At 38.7% G+C, this 18,763-nt stretch overlaps 1 protein-coding gene across 2 annotated transcripts in view; it reads right to left on the bottom strand.

Moving 5' to 3' along the window:
* map1ab (microtubule-associated protein 1Ab) overlaps positions 1–12,950 on the bottom strand; it is an 81,804-nt gene extending 68,854 nt beyond the window's left edge. Inside the window, exons 1-2 of one of the 2 annotated variants that reach the window (XM_037765959.1) lie at positions 12,649–12,950; positions 2,787–2,888 (exon numbers count right to left, since the gene is read on the bottom strand). In XM_037765959.1, coding sequence (XP_037621887.1) covers positions 2,787–2,888; positions 12,649–12,931 — 385 coding nt within the window. In that variant the 5' untranslated portion in view covers positions 12,932–12,950. The remainder of the gene's footprint in view (positions 1–2,786; positions 2,889–12,648) is intronic. The other variant, XM_037765958.1, reaches the window with a different exon arrangement.
* Between the last annotated feature and the right edge of the window lie 5,813 nt (positions 12,951–18,763).

Genomic DNA, 18,763 nt, shown 5'->3' with positions numbered 1-18,763 from the left:
GACACTTACAGGGCGTCCTGTCCGAACGTTATGCCACCACGCTATTTCACATTAAAGGACAGAGCCTTAGAAATACAATATACCATTTATAAATCAATACAGTTCCTCTCAAAGCAATATGAATACAGCCAACCAAGGTCAATTAAATGTCAAAATAATTATCTATCAAAACATGTTATTGTCCCCTGAGATCACCCTGCGTTCAAAGATCAAATATGACTCTCTGGTGTCACAGATGGAGCAGACCTGAAGGAATTAATCACTAAAATATCTTCATGTTTCATCAGTAAACAACAGTTGTAAGCACAAATGGAGGTGACTCACTTTGGTTCACAGGAGTGGAGGAGTGTTTTCTTTATGAAAGTAACCCAGTAGGACAGACGGGGTGACAGATGGACGGAGGACACTAATAATGTTTATTGTTTCACAGGAATCCCTCTGTTTCCTCTGTTTGCTCTGTTTTAACAATAGTGTTGAAAAATGCTGTGTCATTTTCTGCTGACTCCTGCTTCTACTTAGCACTTGCCACCAGTGCAGTAATAATCTCTTCTGTGGTTGTCTGTTTCTTTGTATTCGTGTATGTGTGTGTGTGTGTGTTTGATCCCATCAGGCCCTTACCTGGAAGATGATTGAAATAAATCCCTATTCAGCATCTATTGTACTTTCAACCTGGGCTCTGAGCCCTAAGTCATCACATCACATAGACACAAGAGGCACACACACTCACACACACACACACACACACACACTCCAGACAGGCCTAACGCTGCAGGTCCACGGCTCCCTGAACAGTCACCATGGTGATTATACACAAACAGTTCAGCTTTGATGCAATGCAGATGGATTAAATGTCCACTAAATGCAACTCACTACTGCCAGTAAAAACTAAAATTAACACCTCGTGGTTGAACGCCTCCACCAACTGGTCCAAGTGGCAGTTTACATCCATGTCTGTCCAAAATGTCATCACTTCATCATGTTATCCTGTTAGATATGTGTGTGTGAAATTGTCATAAATACCTCGCCAAGGCCAAAAGCCTAGGAAGGAGGTAATGTTTTCACCGGCGTTGGTTTGTTTGTTTGTTTGTCTATTAGCAGGATTACTCCAAAAGTCCGTGATGGATTTGAATGAAAGGGGTGGGGTGTGGCACAATGAACAATCCATACAGGATTTTTTTAATAACTCTGCTCAGCCTGTGCATTAACACCACAGGCTTTAAGACATGCGCAGTGTAAATGATGATGTGTCACCCTGCCTCTTTCCTTCTGCCTGCAGAGAGGAGGGACAGAGAGAGAGAGCGGGGGGTGGAGGGAGGGGGGGGGGAAACCTGTAGAATCGGCGTTTTTTCACATTAAACTCTGTGAAATTACAGTTGAGTTCAACCAAAGCACACTTGGTGATTGTTGGAAAGAGTAACGACGACGGTTTAGGTGAGTTTTATTTAGTTTCTGTCCAGTTTGAATAAAGTGTTTTACGCTGCTCCGCTACGTACAGCTGATCTCAACATAAACAAAAATACACGTGGATGATGGCGCACGCTGCACGGAGAGGGGGAGGCAATCGTACTCGGACAGCTTGGCGGAGGTCTGCGCTCTACGAGTGCCATTCTAGTTAGCATATGAATTCTTGAGTTATGGCCAAAAACGTCTTTTGTGAGGTCACGGTGACTTTTGACCACCAAAATCAAATCAGGTCATCCTTGAGTCCAGGTGGAAATCCAGGTGGATTTGTGCCAAATTTAAAGAAATTTTACATGGATGGACAACCCGAAAACATAATGCTTCCGGCCACGGCTGTCGCTGGCGCATTGAACCTACATAATCAGCGAATACATTTTTAGAGCATTTATTATCAAAACGTTTCCAGTGTAAAACTAGAATTACCGCCTCGTGGTTGTACAGTATGCCTTCGCCAACCAGTCAAGTTGCAGTTTATATCCATGTCTGTCCAAAATGTCATCACTTCATAATTTTATCCTGTTAGACATTTGTTTGAAATTTTCATAATAACCAAATGAATTCATGAGTTATGGCCAAAAACCTGTTTTATGAGGTCACAGTGACCTTTGACCACCAACATCTAATCAGTTCATCCTTGAGTCCAGGTGGACATTTCTGCTGAAATTTGCTCAAGGCGTTCCCGAGGTACCACGAGAATTGGACGGACAGACGGATGGACAGACGACCCGTAAACATCGTGCCTCTGGCTACGGGTGTCACTGGTGCGGAGGCATAAAAATAAACAAATGCAGTGAATATAACGGTCAGGCAGGTAGAGACGGAATATGCAAATAAGATCACTAAACTGTAAATCAGCATATAGAACAGTAGAATATAGATAATATTTAGTCTCATGTCACAATATTGGTATTTTTTCAGGGCTTCATCTCTCTGCATTAGGAACGTGTTGGCACATTCTCAGCTCCAAATGGCAGCAACTAACTCTTTTCACAAATCTGCATTTCAAATTCCTTAAATCATCTGACGTAACATCAGAGAGCTGCACTCAGCACGCTCATGGTCAGCCCAGCTAGTCTGAGATGATTCGTACCAAAGAATACAAAAGGGAGAAGAGAGGATCGCCTCTAAAGTAACACCAGCTTCATCAGCCGCTGATAATTTGAAATTAATCCCTTCTTGTAGAAGGAGAAGCACATATACATCTATCTACAACAGCCTCTTATTTCAGCTAGTAAGACAGGTTTATATTTACATTAAATTTCGCATACTGTATAACTGTACTCATCACTGGTCCATCGGCTCAAAGAGCACCACATCACACTGACCTCTGACCTCGGAGGAGAAGTGGGCAGAGTGTCGAGTTATAAACAGCTGCAGCTGCTGATCAAGGTCGCAGCTCTTGAGGTCGACGTCCCAGGATCGAATTCCTGCCAGGAAAGGAGGAAAGAGAAAGATTGCTTGAGGACAACGTGAAGCAGGGAAGGACAAACATTAGTGAAATGAATTGGTATCTGATGAACCTGAGGCACAAACATGCACAACCTTTTACCAGATGTTGCTGCTGCATCTTGCCTCCCTCCCACCTTTTCCACTCAACTCATATAATATAATATAGTATAATGTGAATAGTAGGGCTGAAACTAACGATTATTTTCATTGTTGAATATTTTCTCGATTAATCGATTAGTTGTTTGGTCTATAAAATGTCAGGAAATGGTGAATCAGTGTTTCCCAAAGCCCAAGATGACGTCCTCAAATGTCTTGTTTTGTCAACAACTCAAAGATATTCAGTTTACTGTCATAGAGGAGTAAAGAAACCAGAAAATATTTGCATTTATGAAGCTGGAATCAGAGAATTTTGACTTTGTTTTGCTTTAAAAATTACTCAAACCGGTTAATCGATTATCAAAATAGTTGGCAATTAATTATTGACAACTAATCAATTAATCGTTGCAGCTCTAATGTATGTGTCTTGTACATTTATACATCATGAAATTAGATTTTTTTCATAGTATAGTTACTGTATGTTCTGCTTTTCTCATTTGATGTAAAAAAAAAAAAATTTTGCTTAGTCACAGAGATTTTATCAAATTATCCTACTAAAACACAGTTTGCAATAAATGTCTTCAATTCTGTTTGGATTTTTTCTTAATCTTTAAATGAAAAGAAAATGTAATAAAACTCTTAATCTTATAAATTATGGATCATGTATTAACATAATTTAATCCCATACATTTGTATCGTGTCATCAGTCACTTATTAAGGTCTTTACAAATCTTTACAACTCCAATTTAAACCTGCATTAACTGTGTTTTTTTGCCACTAGGGGGCGGTGGAAACAAGCTGTAAACACATCATCACCTTTTAAATTGATAGGATGGCAACAGCTGCTCATTCACACATCCAGCAGATTCAGAGCAACATTAGCTTTTGTCTGGAGTCATGTTTTCATCCACCTGATGAATGTAAGTCCAATATTCACTCTCTTTTAGTTCTGTTTTTTGGTCTCTACCACCTCCTGAGGGAAATATCTGGCTCTTTAGCTGATAAATGCTACACAACGTTCACCAGCTGGTCTCCAAATTAGTCTGAATTATTTGGTGCTGTGCAGGTAGCTAAGGTGTCTCCTGGGTCTGAAAACAACTCTAATGACAGAGGAGAGAGTCAAAACAGTAAAGTTGAGGACCAGAAAACCAAAACAATGAACTGCGAGACGTAGGGATTCTAATTTTGAAAAAAAAATTAACGGATAACCGACCCTCGTTAACCGATTATTAAACATTAACCGACAAGGTCAGTGTTTGTCTGCCGAGTCCCCAGTTCACTCGTCCGGGAGAGTTATTGTAGCAGCTACGGTGCTGCGTGTAGTGTCGCGGACATGCAGCCTCTTTCTCAGTAAAAGTCTCCACCGCACATTTAGTTTAGTTTAGCAGGTTGTCAGCTGTGTGTCTGCCCGGCGTAACGATACTCTGTCGCCCGCCGTAACGATAGCGAGGGTCTGGAGGGTGGGGGGGGGGGTTGGTGGTGTTATAGCTGAGAACGTAGCTGTAGCAGTGTGTGTAGTTTATTTGTTGGTGAATACATGCTTCGAGGCTACAACTCCTCAGCTCCGCTCAGCTCCAGCGAGCTCAATACGGGAGCCAACTTCCTGTATCTTGCAACTCCGGCTCAGACGGGCTGTTAAGGTGGACCAGCTTTTCCCCTTTAAGTGACAACCGATAGCATTAATTGGTTAAAGTTCTTAACGTCGGTTAACGGTTAATTATTAACATCCCTAGCAAGACGTTGAAACGCTTCGTAGAGCTGAGAGGAACTGCAGAGTCATGTGATAATAACCTCCACCAAGGAGGTCATGTTTTCAGTTTGGTTTGTTTGTCTGTCAGCAGAATTATGAAAAAAACTACTGTCCTGATTTTCATGAAACTTGGTGGAAGGATGTAGCATGGGCTAATGAAGAAGCCATTCAATGTTGGAGCGGATCCAAACCACGGGGCGGATACACAAATTATTTTTCCCTTTCGTTAACATTGCCAGATAGGGCACGGCCTTGGCGGAGGTCTGCAGTCTCCGAGTGCCCTTCTAGTTCTCTGTGGGTTCGTCACTACAAGCAACATCTTTTACATTACACATTTTTTTAACTGATGATGTAATATCAATATTTCAAGGTATTGAATAGAAGTTTTATTATATAATTTTTAATTGTTAATCAGTCATTTATCGTTTCATCATCATCAAATGTTTCATACCTTATGAAGTAATAATTATATCTAGTAAAAGTAAAATCCTCCACATAAACACAAGCACTACAACTAATTGGAGTTCACTGGATCAGAAGGAATGACTCAGTAACTCTCTCTCTCTCTCTCTCTCTCTCTCATACAGCAGCTTTAACAGATCGTACTGAGCCGCAGTGAGTCAAACTTCAGAGAGAACTTGTGTCTGATCAGATCTCATCCAGCAGAATAGAAACCAACACACACACAGACACCTCTCATCTTATCCACTGGTGGATTCCTTCAGCGAGAGCAAGAAATTAGATTATTTTTCAAATCCATACCCCTGTACTAAACTCTTTGATGAAGACCTTGTTTTGCCCTTAACGGAGGAGAAAATGTTCCCTCGCTGCAGACTGCAGTCTGTTCCCAGAAACGCTGCGTCACTCTTATTAACTTTTTCGCTAGAATTCATTGGCGAACGTCTTTCTGTGCACTATACCAGACACATAAAAATGACAACCTCCTACTCTGATGTTGATGCCTTTTCGACCCGATCCTCACGATAAAAAGACCATTAGTTTCCAAAGGAGACAGAGAAAAGGAATAAAAGAGGCCTTCATATTTATGCATCTGAATCTGCTCCTCTTGGAGGAAGATATCACTGTCAAACACTTAAACTACTGCAGGCTCAGACACAACTGCCTGTTTATAGACGACAGGAGAGACATCAGTAGCTGTGTCTCCATGCATGAAGAGTTTCAATCGCTTATTACTAAAGTAACCAGCTTTGTGTCGATGTACGTTAACATGACAACGGTTTATTGCTGATCAATCAATTAGTCCATCAACAGAAAATTAATATGCTATACTACTATACCTACTATATGGATAATCAATTAATCGTGTTAGTCATTTTTCAAGCAGGAAGGCCGAGCATTTGCTGGTTCCAGCTTCTCAAATGTGAGGATTTACTGCTTTTCTCTCTTTTATACGATAGCTAATTTTATATCTTTTGTGTTTTAATAAATTATGGTGGACATTTTCTGTATTTTCTGACACTGAATAGACTAAATGATTAATGAATTAAACAATGAAATCCATAATTAAAACAATAATAAGTGCCATACCAGTTAAAATAAGCCAGTTAAAGGTGTTATTGATAACATATTTATGTAGACGAATATTTTTATTTTTTTCAAATAATACATCCACAGAGCCTTTAGAAAGGTGGCGAATAAAAAATTATATTATGATTGTGAATTAATCATTTAAACAATTTTGGCTGGTCCAAAATGAATGTTTTGTTTATCTCCGCAGAAAACATCTGACGTTTGGTTATGTAATGAGCCAATTACAGCTCGGTACACCAGGATGAAGCAAAGAAGAAGCTGCACTCAGAAACTTACTAGCGACACAAAAAAGGTGAAATCTTTGCGTCATCAGTGGATGAGACATTTTGAATTCAACAAACCTGTGCACGCTGCAGGTGCACTGAAATATTTACAATTATTTGGTTTGCCTGTGGCAACATACCGACTCAGTATTAACCCGAATAAGACCTGAACCAGAGTAAAGCCAGTAAAGCTACGTCCTGAGCATTAAAACGATCCACCTGATACTCAACCCAAAATCTTTTAAGTAAACACTTCTCTGCTGTCGTCTTAAAATTAAGCAAGAAGCCACGAGAGGCCTCAAGTAGATTATTCATTTTATAAGACCTGGTAAGGTTTCATAAAATAAACACATAGCAACAAAAGTGCAACATACAGTTGCAGCGGAAAGCATTTTTAAAGATCGAGGTGATTATTTAAGCGATAGCTCACGACAGAGTATATCACCTGAAAATAAGAATCGTGTTTTAGTTACCTTAGAATGAGCTACATAGGGAGCGGGTCCTCTCCACGCAGTACGCCATGTTTCTACAGTAGCCCATAACGGACAAACCAAACTCTTAACTTTTCCTGCTAGGGCTGGAGTCGCTAACATTACCCGCTCTGGAGTTAACCCCCGCCGTCACTCCACTCAGCCGCTGGGAAACAAGATACAGGAAACCTCGGTTGGTCTGGAGGAGCTGCAGCATTTATTTCTGCACAAACGGCAACTTCCACCGTACATTCACTTGATGTTCTCAAACCTTAACTATAACTCTGTCTTCTGCTCCACTAGCTCACTAGTTCGCTCACACACATTTGCCGCCGCTCTCTCTCTTGCTTCACCACTCACTTCCAACATAGACACACACTTTACGCACCTTGCTCTGCTCCAAATGACCTTCACTACTCTCTAAAACAGCTCTCGATAGGACCATTCGCGTTATAACATCGGCCACATTGTTCTCCTACACGTCTCCTAAGATGGCTATAAAATGTTTGTTGTTTTCCTCTTTAAAAAGGAGCAGTTTGATTTATGACAGTTACAATGGAGTCAAATAGTGACAGTCAAAATTTTGCAGATATGACAAAGATTATATTAAGCACACAGATAAATAACAGAGCAGTGGGTTATGATGCAGAAGTGGTTTGATAGATTTTTTTTGTTGACATTTTAATTCCACTGTGAAAATTTACGTTTCAGAAAATTCTTATATAAAGAGATTTAAGCATGGAACCAAGCCAACCAGCTACGAGATGAATCGTGACCATAAAACATTTGAAGAGTGAAGAAGCTACTCATCCCATAAACCATTGCGAATGGCGACTCGCCTATTTTGGAAAATCCAGAAAAACTTTTAAACTAACCGTTGTCGATCTAAAATGAAGACAGATTCAGCGGCTGTATGCCTTATTTTTCGCCTCAAAATGTTTTCAGAAACGCATTTCGACGAATTATTTTCTTAATACAAGAGAAAGTTTACAAACGAGCCGCCATGTTGGCCCAGTTTGAAATAAAGGAGCAGACCACGGAGCAGCACGTACGAGCAGGTACCTATACATCCATGGCACGTACCCTCACTGGCTGTTCACGGGTGCGGTACACATTTCCATGGTAACCGCCAGCTCCAATAATCATAGACGTCGCTGTTACACGTGGGTAGTGTAGTACTTCGTAAGTTAGTGTAGTGTAGTACTTCTTCAAGGCATCGCAAATAAAACAAGGTTGGTATCATACATACTTGCGGTTTCTAAATGAGCACATACCAACATTTCACAATCTCGTAGCTCGTGGGTAAGTCTACCTTGGATGGTTACAACATTGTGGCTAATAGTCAAATGCGATTCAGAATACGAATGTGATTTTCACTTTTGGAAACTGTTGAGCTCTATTGTGGCCGTCATAACTCACCAAAGCCGTCGTTCTCTGTGAAGGGCAAAGCAACAACGTTTTACAGCCACTTTTCAAACCTACAAGGGTCGAGCATTGGGTACACCAAAGGTGGGAGGATGGGAGAGGTGTGAAATGTTAATAATGGTATTAATACAAATATGTTACTGAATGAGTCATTAACTGCACTGTGTGTAAAAATATTTAACAATTTTTCACTTTGAGATGCAGCCAAAACATTGTGGCTGCTTAATGCTGCAGAACACTCGCCTGTACAGAGGGCAAAAGGTGACAGTAACACTGTTTCAAAGTGATATCTAATACAAAATTCAGAGTGGGGACACGATGTCTTCTGTTGTCTGAGGTGAGAGGGGAAGAGCATTGAGCTTAGTGTCAGAAGTCGCACTAATTTTCTATATCACTGCCTCCAGGTTTCAGATCTGTTCAACCTAAAAGGTGTCAGGACTGAAAGTCTTCACCGGCACCTCTGGGGAAAACACAGAATCACAAGCTCAGGATGTGTTAGTGATGTTTGATTAGCCTCTCATCTCAGGAACAGACACTTTCTCTTCCAGGAACAATAAAGTGTACCAGGGATTTGGTGCAGGGACACTAACAGAAAACAAACAGTAGTGGACAAACACGGCGAAGGAACTGGGCCTCAAATTCAGTGTAAATGAAGACTAGATGGTGGAATTTCACTCATATACACAAAAAAAACATCTATAACATTATATCAGCAGTGCAATGATATATAAATTAAGTATCATATCTTTCAAGCTGCAGGGGTTATTCTCAAATTTTGAGGATTATCGTCGAATACAGAGGGAAGAAGAAAAAGTATAAAATAAAAGACTACAGAAATGTCCGATCAGATTTAATTAACTTGCACGGTGAGGTTAAAAGTTATAATCCGGAAGTGGGAATCCTTAAGGAGCTGACAATAAACCAAGGGTTGAAAAATAACCATGTGCTAGACTTAGCCCTGGGCTTTCTGTGGCCTCGGGCTTCGGCTAGCCCAGGGCTTAAAAAGTGTAAAAAGCTGCTGTGTTTCATGCTGTTATTTCGTGCAAGCTACCAGTTTCTGTATTACAAGTATTTGGAATAACCTAAGAGACCCCAGTGGTACCCATTAAACGTTCATCCTGGTGGCGTTTCCTCACTAAACATGAACGAATAGTAAAGCAACTCATACAGAGTTTGTAACAATTCACTCTCAAACACAGAGATCTTGTGAATGACAAAACCAATGTAGTAGAATTACAGCATTTCTGCGCAGATTTAATTTGGACAGGGCAGTAATGATAACATGCTAATTTGCCATATTTGATGCTGAAACGATAAGTCAATTAATTGATTAGTTTATCAAATTAAAAAGAAAATTAACTGACAATTTTTCTCTTTTATGATTGTAAATCTAAGACCTTTGGGTTATGGATTTGGTTGGATTAGAACCAAAGCAATTAGTCAATTAATCGATTAGTTGATAACAGGAAATTATTCTGCAACTATTATGATAATCATTAAAATATTTTTTCAAGCAATAATGAAAACATCCCCTTGTTCCAGCTTCTCAAATGTGAAGCTCTGCGGAATTTTTTATCTTTAGATTTTGGAGTGTTGGTCAACAAAACAAGCAATCCAAAGATGTCACCATGGCCTTTAGGAAATTGTGATGGGCATTTTTCAGAGTTTTATTTGACATTTTCTAAATCAAACACTAACACTATTAGCTCTGTCAGCACTGTTACCGTTGATGGCACTGTTCGTGCTATTAGCACTGTTAGCTTCTAGCCACCAGCTCAGCCGCCTCCATGTTGAGAGCTATTCAGTGCAGTAAAAGGGTATGCATGAAATTTTTTAGTATGTAAAACGAAACCTTAGTATGAAACCTAAAGTACGTGAATTGCATATTATTTCCGGTGAAATATTACAGTATGCAACACTGGACACTACGGTGGCATAAATATCCCACATTGCAATGCGGTATTGACAACAAGGTTCATAACAGACGTTGAAGGACAGCTCTGTAACGTCATTAACGCTTCAATTTAAGTGTAAGTATAAGATGGCACTTTGCAAGGCATACATATATTTTAAATTAATTCAGACTTTGATTCTCACAAATCGTTGCTTGGTCACATGAGATTGGCACGGGTTACCATGGTTACATCTCAGGCAAGGAAGCTCTCAGGAAGTGACGACGTAAATTACTGCCTCCGAAAAGATGCATACTACTGTTTATTCACATAAAAGTATGTTGAACGATAGGACACATATTGAGTATGTAGAGCATACTATGTGATTTTGGAAGAAGCCACGCTCTGAATTTAGAATTTAATTTATTTTAAAAATAATATTTATTTGAAGACAATAAGCAATTTTAAGACGCCACATTGGGTTTTGGAAAAGTTTATTTCATTTTAGAGAGAATTAAAGAATTATTAGTTGCACCAGTAGTCCGATTTTAAAGAAATCCAAATAAAAAGATGTTTATCCTCAGTCTTGTTTGACGACAACACTGCAGTGTGGGTGACTTGTTGTGGGTTTATAAAAGGCCCCTGCAGCTAACATGTAATGAGAGTCGATGACATTCACACTGAGTCACACTTAAAACACCGACCTGGGCGAAAGAATCAATGCTGTGATGAGCCGGAGGAGGGAGGAGGCAGGGGGATACGAAGCTTACAGAGCAGTAAAGTCCCTAACGACGGTAAGAGGAGGTCAGAGGGGATGGATGGGGGTTGCTATGGCGCCAGACTGGCATCTAAAAAGAGTGATTGATCATCTGGACTGAAAACAGCTTAGACTGGCAACGGGCACAGCAGAAAATTGCTGACCGGCAATACTCCAGAGTCCGCACACAGCAAACATCTTTCACAACTGCTCAACATCCCTGAACTTCAGACGGATCGAACTGACAGGATGACTGCAGCTTCCTGCAAAAATCTCAAGCGGAGGAGGAGGAGAAGCGGGGTTTGAACTCGCCGAGAGATATTCAGCTGAGTAACGATGCCTGACTCACTGTGACGAAATAAAGAGTCCAGCAGGAAAGAGAAAGCTACGTGATTTCTTTTATAATAACCTGCAACCAATCCTGGTTGAGGAATGGAACGCCATCCCACAGCAACGTGTGACCAGGTTGGTGACCAGCATGAGGAGGAGGTGCCAGGCTGTTGTAGCTGCGTATGAATCTTCCACCACTACTGAGGCTCCTGACGGTGTATTAAATGAATAGAGTGTAAAATAGACAATAAGTCTTGTTTGTTCCTTGTTACTGATAGAGAGTTCAATCATCCAATCCACCAAACAACTCAAAACAAGAATCAACACCAACAGGAGAATATACGGTTTACCATTGGCAGAGCATTTTGGTAAATTTTTCTTGGGCGCTACCCACATAATCAGCTGTGCTGCTCATCCCACGAATGCATGATCCTTACAAGTGGGACATCATTGTGAAGGTAAATAAACAGGCTTTCCAACGATGTAAAATACAATGCCAGTTAGCATTGTAACAACAGAGAAATAATCCACTAAACACAAGTTTCCAAACTTTTTTCCCCTAGTTTATCTGTTGTGTTCTCGCTGCTGAGCACAGCCTGCACATTGTGTTTGTTTACTGGTTTGAGGTTACATGACACCATGTAGACACACATGCAAGCATAAAAACACACACGCAAGCCTGCTGCAACACAGACAGGCACATTATTGTGCAGGGCGCAAATACATGTTTTACTTATTTGTATGAAATTGTGTCTGAAACGTTTACTTATTTTATTCTTCTATTGTTATTTTTAGGTATGTTAATTTTAATAGTTATTTATTCTATCCTTTTTAATGCACTGACGGGAGCAGGGAGAAACAATATTTCGTTTCCTTCTGTGTATGCAAATACTCAGTGAAATGACAATAAAGTGAATATTGAATCTCTTGAATTAAAGTAAAGCTGCAGCTACAACTTGACTCTGCAGTTTCACAGTGATAGAGTTCCCAGAGGGTAAAGGAAAATGCGTGGTGTCCCATGGTGCAATGCTGCAGCATACTGCCTCTACCTATGGATACTATGCTGTCCATTGCGTCAAAACACTTCTTCTCACTGTTGATGTCTTTCAGTGCGTGACTTTTCCATCCTAAATCTGCTACAGTACATCACTAAAACAGATGAACAACCTCCAGATGCAGACCGGTGATCTCGTCCATCACTCACCCCGCTCTATGTGCGCTCTGGCTGCGTCCAGCTGGAGCTCGGTGCCGATCTCTCCGATCACTATCAGCATGTAGTGTTCGCTCCGGTTGAAAGGCACACCGCGCCGCCGTCTCCCTCCTCCTGCTCCTCGGCGGTACCGGTATCGCTCCTCGGACCCCGGCTGATGCTGCGGAGCGGTGCAGCCCTCGTCTTCCTCAACCACCGCCAGCGCACCTCGCACCGGCATCTCCATGGCAACAACCCCTGGAGCCGACGCGGAGGCAGAGGCTGACTCCATCGCCATGACAACTAGCGGTGTGAGCGAGGGGAAGAGGGGGGGGGATGATGCTGGGAGGTGAGGAGGGGGGAGGGAGGTGATGACACGAAGACAGGAGGGGGATAACCAGTCAAACAGCACACATTATTAAAAAAACAGTTATTTCCGGTGGAGCTTCCAAAATAAGAGTGTTTTTTTTTTATTTTTTATTTTTTATAAAGTGATTACAAAACAAGTGAAGACATGTGCAGGGACATATATAAAAAAGAGAAAAATAACAAAGTACAAAACAAAACAAAACAAAAACAAAACAAGGGGATAAAAGCAGGTTGAAGAATGTGTGCATGTGCGTGTGCGTGTGTGTGTGTGTGTGTGTGTGTGTGTGTGTGTGTGTGTGTGTGTGATGTGGATAATGGGTGTGGGTTTGGCATTGAATGAGGCTAGATGTATAATTAACAACACAAAACAGGAAATTTGAAACATCTTGAAAGTTAAAAAAAACAATGATACTAATATAGTACTAATACTAGTAAAATACTTAAAATAGTGCAAATAGTGCAGTATACACAATATACGGTACATATGGATGTAAAAAACGGATAATGAAAAAGCTGTCCAGGGCCGAAGCCATGTGCAAGTGTGTATGTGTGTGAGGGAGATTGTGGGGGTAGAGGGACAGGGATGGTTGGGAGTTGAGGAGCAGGACAGCCTTGGGGCCAAAGGTTGCCCTTCTCCTCTGTGTCCTGCAGCCTGGGCAGCGAAGCCGGCGTCCTGATTTTTATATATAGAAATATTATATATATATAATATATATATATATATATATTATATTTATATAAGATATTTATTTAACTAGAATCTGTGGATTTAGTTTGGCTTGAATACGATTTACAAACATTTAAGCTGAGCAAAACATGGTGGGGTTTAAGAAAAAAAAATGTTTGTCTGTCCTGAATGAAAAAAAAAAGTTGTTTAAATCCATTATTTCAAAATAATATTCCGATCACTGCCAGCTAACGCTGTGAAAACATTGAATTTAAAAGTTAATATCACCCCAGATAAACATTTCATCACCCCCGACTGACCGTAGACACTTGTTAGATAAAGAAAACACCATAAGAGATGTAACCTGCTCTTAAATAACAGGTGAAATATAAAGTTTAAACTTACCTCTCCTTTGTTTACTAACCTAATGACATGTGACCGAATCACGCAGCAATGAGAGTTCTGAAGTCACGCGAGATCTCAATAACAAGCTAACCTTAGTTCAGGCCAATGCAGCACTTTTGACCTGCTGTTTTTAAAGTTTACCCAATATATATCTGCAGATTTCATAAGTTAATTATCATCATTGAAGTCTTTTCTCATGTAACCTACAAGTCATACTGTTTTAATATCCTCCCATAGAGCAGTAATCTTACCTTTGTGTGGCTGGACAGGTGTGTTTTAGAGTGAAGATAAAGTTATCCATTATGTTATTAACTCAGGTAACTGTTAAACTCGCTTTGCTGAGCTCTTGTGTTGGAAACCAGCAGGAGGCTGAGCTTGTACTGTTGGTTGAACTGGACAGAGTTGGGACTGCTGCTGCTAGGTTGCAAAGGTAAAGTCACAAACAACCCAGAATCCATCACTCTCGTAACCAAGGTAAAGCCCACTAATTAATAAGGAAAACACCTGGTTGTTGAGTTTAATTCAGACTAATTAAACAGCCATGAAACAAATCCTACTTTCATTATTATCCAAAGTGTGTGAAGGAGCTCTATCGCAGGTCCTTCCTTCCTGTAGCTGTCAGACTCCACAACCAGCACTGCTCCCAGTAGACCACTTACACACCAAAAACTGACAATAACCTGATATTTTCAGGTGGAATTTCATTCATTCATTAATTCATTCTCACTGTGCAATATCATTTTTCACTTGTGCAATTTTGTTAATAGTCTGTTTATTGTCAATACTGTATATACTGCTCCTTTTTTTATACTTCCTTCAATTTAAATGGTTCATATTTTGTTACACTTTATTTAGCTCTTTTTTTACTGTGTTAGCTGATGCATCTTGTTTTTTGCACTATCCCCTTTGCTGCTGTACACTGCAAATGTCCCCACCGCAGGACTAATAAAGGAATATCTTATCTTATCTTATCTTATCTTAAGGTTGTTGCTTAAACTGTCTAAACAACTTTATGGTGATTTTGGAGGGTGTAGGTTGTGGTGCTGCTGAATGTGCTGCATTATACTGACAGGTGTTTCTATTTTTGTGTCCACCACATTTATGTCAATGAGCTAAATAACAGAAACACCTCTTTTTGTAATATAGTTCAACTGCACCACAAACTGCATCCTCCAAAAATGATTATTAAGTTGAATCTGTAAAACAGTTTCAACAAAAACTGAACCTTCATGAAGGCAGGATTTGGTGTTGTATTAGACATTAGACTGCATTAGTTTTAGCTCTGTAGGTGTACCTAATAAACTGCATTCCTGTTTTGTTACACCAGTGAAAGGAATTGCAATGCATTCACATACTATCTGGCATCCAGCAAGTAGCTCCTATCCTGCATGCTCATGCATAAAAAAAACATGAATATTGCACAAACCTTGACATAATAATACATTCTGTACAGTTACATGTGTGCAATGTACATGATCATTACAATAGAAAATGCATAAAGAGCCACTGGTTGATAGTGGATAATACACCAGCAACGATTAATTGATTAATTGTCAACTATTAAATTAATCACCAACTATTGTGATAATTGATTTGATAATCGATTTGACCAGCCTTAAAATAGCCTCTTTCTTCTTCTGCAGAGAAGTGTTCCTCATTCAGCTTTTCTCCTGGTTAACCTTGAGCTCTGCACATTTCACCGTGTAGCCGAAGGCGTTTCAGCATAAACTGTCAGCATCACACTGAGGGGATAATTCTCTGATTTCAGCTTCCTAAATGTGAATATTTTCTGGTTTCTTTCCTCCTCTTTGACAGTAAACCGAATATCTACCCAAACAGAGTATTATTTTAATTACTCGACATATTCTACACTTATCAAAACTCAAAAAGCTACATAAACAAAATATGTGTATTGGAATCAAATCTAGTGCATTAAAGTATGAAAATGTCAGGTGTTAAAAGAGTAAAACAAGAAAATATGAAAATAAAATAGTAAATTAAATGTATAATGTGTATGAATACACTTTAAGAACAAGATAAAACAGGAACAGATCAGGGTTCATTTGTATTCTATGCTTTTTAATAAATTAATTACAATAGCCTTAACTGTATTTATAATTACTTTACTCCTCTATGACAGTAAACTGAATATCTTTGAGTTGTGGACAAAACAAGACATTTGAGGACGTCATTCTGTGCTTTGGGAAACACTGATCGACATTTTTCATAATTTTCGGACATTTTAAACAACTGATCGATTAATCGAGAGTAATTGGCAAATTTATTAACAATATGAAAATGAGTTGCAGCCCTAATGGTCAAACTGCCTTCACTCTATTATCTTTGTTGTAAATTTGTTACAGGATAGTCTTGCACAACAGTCTATCTTGCTGCTTAAAGTATTAAAATTGAAGAAGGCCTTGTAAAAACCTAGAAGCTGAAACATTTCACTGTGTCAGTGCGAATGTTTAGGAATCTCACAAAACCTGAAATAGCTTGAGCGTAACAATAAACTGTAACACTGGAAAAAGACATTTTATGGAAAAAAGGGCAGGATTTCTGAGTAAAACAGGATCAGACCTCTCTAAACGTCAATCAGGCCCTGCTGTTCCTCCTTAATCTCCATTTAGGATTCAGATGGTGTGTGAATGTAGTCAGTCTTGTGCAGTGAATGTGGAGGACTTATTAAAATAATCTGTAGAAAATTAAAGGACAATTTCCTTCAGAGCTCAAACGTGTTTTTTTAAGCACACCGATGAAGACGAGAGAGAGAGAGAAAGCAGACCAGCCTTAAAATAGCCTCTTTCTTCTTCTGCAGAGAAGTGTTCCTCATTCAGCTTTTCTCCTGGTTAACCTTGAGCTCGGCACATTTTCAGCGTGTAGCCGAAGGCGTTTCAGCATAAACTGTCAGCATCACACTGAGGGGATAATAAGGAGCTCCACACCAGCTCCTGTTAGGCCTCACGAGTAAGGCTGAACCGTCCTTTTACTGTAATTATCACTGATTTAACACGTGGCGGGAGATATCTGCAAATAGAAGCACACGTTCAGATCTGTCCCAGTTTGCATTGATGCAGATCGGAAATACTTTCCTTAATATTTAGCTCATGTTCTTATTAAAGTTATGCTTTATGTGCTTTTTTCTATTAGTATTTCTGATTAAAAACTCAAATATCCCAACATATCTTAATTAAAAAAAAAAAAAAATTCTCTTCCTGAATTCAAGTTAAATATATTGCAATGATCAATGGGCAATTCAGTCACTACCTGCACCAATCAGCTGTTTGTAAGAAGTAAAAATAAACTGTGTAACATCCTACAGTAGCAGGGTGTGAAGATACTTCATGTGTTTTTTTGCTGCAGGTCTCTCTGACAGTGAGTCAGCACTTCAGTTCATAGAGACCCAAACCACCACAGACCTGCTGTCCTCTAGTGGTGGAAAACTAGACTCCCAACTCACTACAAGCTGGTGGATGATGTCAGCTATAATACATCTGTAGGTTATAGCTGACAAAAGTGTCAAACCCACTAAAATGTACAGTTTCAGATTGGTTATTTTATTGTAAAATAAAAATAAAAAAGAGAAAGCAAATGTCAATCATACACTAATCATCATTATGTAATCATAGACTAAAACATTGTTTTGAAGTAGATGATCAGAGCAGGCATAGAGCAAATTTTGATAAAGTAAAGTTCCATAGAAAAATGTGACTTTAGTAAAACTAGATAATAGTGCATTGCTCCTTATGGAGGACGGACCCTGCCAAAATAAAAATAAATAAATAAATGACTCGATAAATAAATATGCTATTAAATAAATGTAGGCATTAATTATTAATAAAATGTTTTGATTTGCTTCTCTATTTATTTAACTTTGTATTAATTTCACCCATTTTTGTAATCTTCTATTTAATTTCCCCTTTTATTTATTATATTAACTTTTTAATTAATTTATTTATTTTTGCATTCATGTTTTTATTTATTTTACATGAATTAATTCAATATTAAATTGTATTTATTTATTTATTTATATTAACTTTTTAATTTATTTATGTATTTTTGCATTCATTTTTTATTTATTTTACATGTATTTATTCAATAATATTAACTTTTTAATTTATTTATTTTTGCATTCATTTTTTATTTATTTTACATGTATTTATTCAATATTAAATTGTATTTATTTATTTATATTAACTTTTTAATTTATTTATTTTTGCATTCATTTTTTAATTTTATATGTATTTATTCAATATTAAATTGTATTTATTTATTTATTTATTAATGATTTTGGAGGATGCTCCCAATAATCAACTTTTAATTAACAACTAATCCCTATTTTCACTCCACAATCAGATAAATCACACTTTTTTTTAAAACATGCAGCAGATTAAATCATTTTGATCCCAACGCCACATTGTCAAGTTTACAGTTTCAAGATTTGGCAGCTATAGCTCGGCCTCTACCTCGCCATCTACTGGACAACCAATTTTAAAGCACATTGTTGAATCAAATCACTAATAAACATATAAGTATCCCTCTGACCCAACAGACTAATATTTAAATTAATCCATATATTCTATCAAAACTCAAAAACCTATAAACAGTAAATATGTTTTGAATCAAATCTAGTGAATTTAAGTATGGAAATGTCAGGTGTGATTAGCATTTACTTTCAAATTCACTTGA

The sequence above is a fragment of the Sebastes umbrosus genome, chromosome 4 (genome assembly GCF_015220745.1).
Source record: "Sebastes umbrosus isolate fSebUmb1 chromosome 4, fSebUmb1.pri, whole genome shotgun sequence".
NCBI classification, from domain to species: Eukaryota; Metazoa; Chordata; class Actinopteri; order Perciformes; family Sebastidae; genus Sebastes; species Sebastes umbrosus.
Note: the sequence above shows the minus strand (reverse complement) of the source record. Positions and strands in the feature narration are given on the sequence as shown.